The following is a 7,681-nucleotide window of genomic DNA, read 5'->3' as shown; positions in this document are numbered from 1 at the left end:
CTTGACATCTATAGAAGTAACAGAAACATGGCAGTTGTGGAGTAATGAAGCTTCCACGCTTTCAGCCATAGCTACTTAATAATTTAACCAAAAATATAGTTATAATAAGAAGTTAAAAGCAAACTTTGGAAGTAAAGTTTTTAATGGGTGAATATAGCACTTGTAGATACAAATCTGGTGATTGTAAATCGACATTAAAAACAAAACAAAAAGTTTAATCTTTTTGTCAGTACGAAGCTTAGCTATTACTCTTCAGACGACGATTTCATCATCTGAAGCTGTTAGATAATCATCCATTGCTCCCTCAGGCTCAAAGCTGACCCTAATATATAAAAGTCAAATGTTAGTCGATAGAGATATCAATAAAAGAGATTATATATTTATGGTTAGTCAAGTTATTTAACTTTTTAAATTATTACGACAGTACATTTCTTAGTGTAAAAAGCCTTAAGTTTAATTAAACATTCATATCAATCAAAGTGCAATAAACGGGACTAATATTCTAATTTCTAAATGTTGCCCTCTTTATATACATTGCTAGCTCTTTTTCTTTTTTTTCTTTTTTTTTTCCACATAACAATAGAATTAAATAAACGAAAATAATCACAATTTGGAACAATTTAAAACGCTTTGTTTATTGCAGATGATTTTATTGGAATATATTTGTTTTTTTTAAAATGTTAAAATGTTAAACAGTTTAGATAAAATGAAACTTAACTGAAGACTGTTGATCAAAAAAATATTCGCCAAGGCTTTAATAAGATATCAAACTTGTTCAGTGTCTCAGTTTACTGTTATTCGAGTAGCACGTCGTAGGTTCGCTTAGATAGCCTTTGTTTTTTATCAGTTTTGTTAATTTTATTCGAGAGACATAAACATACTTATTATTTGTGAAAATTCCGGTTAAATAAAGTTCTTTCATTTTTTATTCCGTTAGAAGTCACACAAAAATCATGGTGTCTTTTTTTACCAACCTAGTAGGGGAGCGGGGGCTTGGGTGCATAGTTTTACTTTTCTTATTTTTGATAGAATTGTACGTGGCTTTTTGCTCCAAAATAACAAATTAATGAAAAAAACATGTTAAATATTAAAGAAGAAACTTGTCAATATCAATTGAATTTAAAGAAAAATTACAAAACAAAACATAGATATTAAAATACGAATTTCTTGAACAAAGTTATGTCCTAAGTTGTGCATTATGTCCTTTTATAAATTTCTGTATTAATATAGACCTTTTTATTCTGAATTATTAAAACTTGAAAAAATTGAGACTTTTCTCTGATGAACTATTTTGATGTTAAACTTTGTTAACAAATTTTAATGTTAAAAGGATTTAGATTTGTTTTGGAGGAAGAACAAAAAAGTGTGGCCATGGAGTGCTGGAACGCGATTACTAGAGAATTCAACTTTCCTAGATTCAGATGAAGAGTCAATATATACTATACGCCACAAAACTGAACCGCAGGTAAACATAAATAATTAACAAACCTAAAAAACTAAAGTTCGTTCAGAAAATATTTTGCATTGTGAAGTTTAGATTTCGAAATGTAAAGATGTATTAAAAAAAAAATTCTTTTAGTATTACTGTGCAGGATTAAGTTTCAAATTGAATGGAGGCAGAAAGTGAAAATATAAATAAAGAAAAAAATGTATCACAGACTGGTCCTAAAAATGCTTTATCAGCATTTGCAACCACCACGACAGCTCACGGATTTTCCCAAATAACAATTCACAAAAGCATTTTTGCCAGGCTATTTTGGTCCGTTTTAATAATTGCTTGCTATGTGGTTTTATATGTAGAAATTCATCGTTTGACGGAAATGTATTTACAGAAAGAAACTTCAAGCAAGGTGTTTTTGCAAGAAGAAAAGTCACTAAAGTTTCCTGAGGTTCTTATTTGCAATCTGAACCCAATTAAAGACAAAATGATCGAAAAGTTTTTACGACAAGGAAATGAAGCTCATGTAGAACTCTTTAAGAAGAATTGGTCAAGTCTGGAGTACCTTCATTACGCGTTAGTACGAAAAATAGGACTTGATTCTTTTCAAAGTAACTACTCTAACAATATGAGAGTCAGATGTGACTGGATGGGCAAAAATTGTTCCTACCTTGCTGAGAATTACTTTGATATTTATCATGGGAACTGTATCAATCTTAACCTTGACAAATTGAACATTGAAGTGACAAATAAAGGACTGCATCAAAGTGCTAAACTCTCAATAGAAGCTCCCTACAGTTCTAAATTTCACGAGTATAACATCAGTCATTTTCGTGGTATTCAAATCCTTATCCAAGAAACTGAGACGTTGTATTATCCTTTTGCAGATGGGTACACCTTATCGGCTGGATTTAGACACAATATCGCCTTAAAGAAAAGCGTTATTAAAAGAATCGATCGTTTCGGTAACAACACTTGCATGAAAGAAAGCTGGGTAAAAGAAAAATCATTCAGTTTTGAACTCCCGAAATCATTGTTTTTTCACGATAAATTTTTTTGTCAAGAACTTTGCACCATAGATGATGAAGTTAAACAGTGCGGTTGTTCGAAGACGGCGGAAATTTTATTGGTAAACGCAAGTCTTCTTTGCAAAATAAACAATACATGCATACAGAATGTCAACTATGACGCAAAGTGCCTTCATCAATGTACTCCGCCCTGTTATGAAACAAATTACAATCTCGACATATCAAGTTACATAGCTAATGATTATCAATCAAGCAATTCGATGGACATTGTAAATTTACAAATTTTCTACCGAGATATGAGGACAGAAATTTGGGAAGAAACTCAAAAATTTGGTCTCTTGCATTATATCTGTGAAATTGGTGGTCTTCTTGGATTGTTATCTGGTTATTCCGCTATTACCTTGTGTGAAGTTGCAGGTCTACTGTTTACTCTTTGTGGTTATTGTGCGGTTAACTGTAATAGAAAAACTCGTAAAACTAGTAATAATACGCAAACTGAGAAGGTACCTGATGAGAGTATGCCTGATGAGAAGATACCTGACGAGTGTAAATAAAAACAATGTGAATAATTGTGACCACAACAGCACAAGTGCGAAAGAAAAGGGCAATCCCTATAAATATATCATTGTATAATAATGAATGTGTTTCCCAAACTGAGTAAGTCTGTAAATATAGGACACAACGATAGGTAAACGTTAATGTGTTAAAACGTAAATTAGTAAGGCTTTTTGTACGTTATAATAAACATGTTTGTTTATATTATTTGTGTATTGTTTATTTTTAATCTTACTTTACTCGTGCTGGGGACAAAATGCAAAATTTAGTTGATTTCGTTGGTGTGTAAAAAGATTTTTTTCAAAAATTACTTATTCTTCTATTTTTCTAAGATTTTCCATTTTCTAAAATATCTTATTAGAAAATATTTTCACTGCTAATAAAAAATATAGGTTCATATATCTTAAAAAGAGATGCTTGGACATCTGTTCAGCAAATGAATTTCCCATTAAAATAGTCGCAATTGTAGCATCGGCAACAGCATATTATCATTTTTTTTTTCTCAGTAAAGTCTAGAGCAGGCATAAGGACAAAGTTGATCTTTGCATCGGTGAGTAAATAATCAAACCTTTCATGATGTATTAAGCGAAAAGCAGCAGGCAGTATAAAAATATTTTTTCTGTAGCTATACCGATGTTATAATCCAGGGAAAGAAACAAATAAAGCAAAAATTTTTGGCCAACATTCAAAACGAAAAACATAAAATGAAAAAAAAATATCGCTTGGAATCAAGAGGTACAACAGTATGATAAAAAATTATTTTCAGACATTTTACACAGAGCCGCAGTCACGATTTTGATTTGCAGTTTGTGATTATCAGCACACTCTTAATCTACTGCTTAAGCTATTGGCTGTTTTAAATGAATATGAATAACTGCTTAGAACACAAAACAAAAATAGTAACTCATTAATGTTCTTAGTAAGTTAAAGTTCAATAACTAGTGTGAACCACGTTTCAAGTTTCATATTTCATTGCACTGAAAAATTGATCAATGCTTTTTCACTTTTTTTCTGTTCTACTAAATATTGAAAATTTTGAGTTAAGTTAAAAATTTGTGGGAAGAAAGACTAATTGTGATACGACATGCAGACATACAAAAATCTTTATCCATTCTACTATAAAAGATGTTTGGTAGAAGAAAGATACACCAAGAAAACCATGACACCCACACCTTTCGAACTGTATTACTTTTGTACTGTGAGAAGGAATTGTAGTTGGTGCTTTGCTTCGCATTAATAAAAAGCAAATGACAAACGAAATCATTACGTAGAATATAAATCTATTGAGATTACAATCTATATAGATTTACATAGGCTATAAAGCTATTTAAGAAAACGCTCCACAAAGTCAATTTCAAGAAAAAACACAAGAATTGTTTTACTCAAAGAAATCAATAATATTTTTATCATAAGTGATGCGATGAATGACAATGCAACACAGATAAAAAGGTTATGATAAAAAATTTATGTATTTCCCCAGCCTCTAAAAAACTTTCCTTTACATATAAAACAATTAAACTTGCTAATAAGGTGATATCCTTATTAAGATATAGTGGTAGATAGACATGTTAAATGTTATAACTAACTAGTTTGTGTCTGGCATTGTTTTGTGCATATTGTCGCAAAATTATTGGAGACATGCCTAAACGCAGTAGTTAACCTCCCAAAATGTTTTTATATTCCCTTGTTTTGTGAAAAATAACGTTCGCAAGGCAATTTTTGCCGTTTTAAGGCAAAAAAATTCTTTCAAAAAAAAATTTATTGCTATTTTTTCTCGGAAAAAAAATGTCTTGAGTTAAATTATCGTGATGCAAATTATTCTGTAGATAGGGTAATGGACAATGGCTACCAACTATAAGAAGTAAATTTCCGTGGTAGTAACAGCTTGCTACTTCGCGAATATCTTTACTTTTTTGGTTGCAGCACACAAAACATAGTTTTTACAATTTTTTTACTTTCTCAATTCATGAAAATAATTTGTCATATTTACCTTACTTTTTTTGGAATTCGTTAAGTTTCAAATTGAATGGAGGTAGAAAGTGAAATTATAAATAAAGAAAATAATGTATCACAGATGGTCCAAAAAATGCTATATCAGCTTTTGCAACCACCACGACAGCTCACGGATTTTCTCAAATAACAATTCACAACAGCATTATCACAAGGCTATGTTGGGCCGTTTTAATAATCGCTATGTGGTTTTATATGTAGAAATTCATCGTTTGACGGAAATGTATTTACAGAAAGAAACTTCAAGCAAGGTGGTTTTGCAAAGAGAAACGTCACTAAAGTTTCCTGAGGTTCTTATTTGCAATCTGAACCCAATTAAAGACAAAATGATCGAAAAGTTATTACGACAATGAATTGAAGCTCATGTAGAACTCTTTAAGAAGTCTGGAGTACCTTCATTACGCGTTAGTACGAAAAATAGGACTTGATTCTTTTCAAAGTAACTACTCTAACAATGTGAGAGTCAGATGTAACTGGATGGGCAAAAATTGTTTCCATCTTGCTGAGAAATACTTTGATATTTATCATGGCAACTGTATCAACCTTGACAAATTGAACATTGAAGTGACAAATAAAGGACTGCATCAAAGTCCTAAACTCTCAATAGAAGCTCCTTACAGTTCTAAATTTCACGAGTATAACATCAGTCATTATCGTGGTATTCAAATCCTTATCCAAGAAACTGAGACGTTGTATTATCCTTTTGCAGATGGGTACACCTTATCTGTGAAATTGGTGGTCTTCTTGGATTTTTATCTGGTTATTCCGCTATTACCTTGCGTGAAGTTGCAGGTCTACTGTTTACACTTTGTGGCTGTTTTGTGATGAACTGTAATAAAAAAACTCGTAAAATTGATAATGATACACCAACTGAGAAGATATCTGACGAGGAGATATCTGGTGAGACGATGGCTGATGAAAAGATAGCTGGCGATAGTATGCATAATGGAAATAAGATGCTGAAAAAATAGCTAATAATCGCCTTGATGAGGTCGAAATAGTTAATCATAATAAGGTCAACGATGGTAAACTTAATATTAATGACACAAAAAAATATTGCGTGGCGAAACTGAGAGTCCAAGAACTGGACGACTCTGTAAGTAAAGGGCCACAATAATAGGTGAACGTGTCTTGTAATGTTTGAGATTTTAAATTAATGCTCAAAATGTTTTATTGTTTTATTGTTTCATTGCATGTTTAATTATATTTTCCGCTATGTTATTCGTAATACTTTTTTCAGGAATTTTTATAGGACGTCTGGAGAGAAAAAGGGCAAATTTTAAAGTTTCGTGGGTTGTAAACAAAGCCACTGTTTATTTAATGATTTTCTCAAAGGTTTTGATTCAAAGAGTTAACAAGACAATAATGAAACGTGTCACAAAATCCAACTGGTTGTTGGAATTTAATTAAATTTTTGGAACAAATTTTTTTTGTTCACTCCTAAAAGTATGTTAAAGATTTTTTTTTCTCAAAAGATTTTATTAGAAAGCAGTGGGGTGTTATGAAACGTGAAAGTATCTTTTATCAAATGCTCCAATAACACTATGGAAGTACTATTATAAAAGCATCACGAAAACAGGAAATTTTTGTACAATGCCATAAATACTTTTGGTAATATCATTTGATCACTTCCAAAACCAGCTTTATATTTTACAACGAAGCAAAACACACTCTTTTTAAGTGCAAGGGTGAAAACACAGCAGAATTATTTTGTATGTATTCTATATAGTATATTAATTTTCTCACAACACAACTTTGTGTCATCAAAGGGAATCATTTTATTAAGTTTCGACGTGATCAACCTGATTTTACTTTTAATTACGGATTTTACCCAAAAATTGGGGAAAATAGCATTTCATTGGCGATTTTTTTAACTTTTCACGCGAAGTATGTAAAAAACCAAATTATATGTTAACCCTATTCGGTCCGGGGGGGGGCGGATTCCGCCCCCCCTGACGGTTTTTTTTTAATAACTCCTGATTGCTTTGTTATATGGCTATGATACTTACTGAGTTTCAACATTTATCTATTAGACACCTGCATGCTAATTTTTTAGGTCCCATACCTTTCAGAGGCTGTGATATTGGCCATTACTCGAAACTACCCCTAAAAATCTCTATGAAATCCTTATAATGGGGAAATTATAATAACTCCTGTTAGGATTATCCTTTGAACTTGAAACTTGCAACACAACTTTGTTTCATCAAGAAGAATCATTGTGAATAATTTGAACACGTGACTAATCCGATTTTCCGATTTTTTTGGATTTTACCCGAAAATCGAAAAAAAACGGATTTTCGGGCAATTTTTGGCAATTTTTTATCGGATCCATGTAAAAACCGGAAGATATGTTAAATAACTTTTATTTAGCTTTCAGAAACTTCAAAGAGAATGTAAAAATTCGCTCTAGAACAAAAGTAATTATATTTTAAGCAGATAGTGGCATTTTTAACAATTTTTAAGCTTCTGATGACGTCACAGAAAATGTGCTGACGCAAGCAAAAGTTTAATGGCGCCATTTTGTTCCTTTTATGACGTACTATAAGTGTGCCAAGTTTGATTCAATTTGAGCAATCCTATAAAAAGTTATTGAGGGGGGGCGGAATCCGCCCCCCCCGGTCATAGTATGTTCGAAAAACCCCGGACCGAA

At 31.7% G+C, this 7,681-nt stretch overlaps 1 protein-coding gene across 1 annotated transcript; it reads left to right on the top strand.

Moving 5' to 3' along the window:
• The first annotated feature begins 308 nt into the window (after positions 1-308).
• On the top strand, positions 309-3,457 carry LOC130637539 (degenerin mec-10-like). Its single transcript, XM_057446937.1, has 2 exons — positions 309-1,465; positions 1,801-3,457. Exon 2 carries the CDS (start codon positions 1,821-1,823, stop codon positions 3,018-3,020), a length of 1,200 nt encoding a protein of 399 aa, XP_057302920.1. The 5' UTR covers positions 309-1,465; positions 1,801-1,820; the 3' UTR covers positions 3,021-3,457.
• Positions 3,458-7,681: the final 4,224 nt, after the last annotated feature.

Source organism: Hydractinia symbiolongicarpus, chromosome 1 (assembly GCF_029227915.1).
Source record: "Hydractinia symbiolongicarpus strain clone_291-10 chromosome 1, HSymV2.1, whole genome shotgun sequence".
NCBI lineage: Eukaryota > Metazoa > Cnidaria > Hydrozoa > Anthoathecata > Hydractiniidae > Hydractinia > Hydractinia symbiolongicarpus.
Note: the sequence above shows the minus strand (reverse complement) of the source record. Positions and strands in the feature narration are given on the sequence as shown.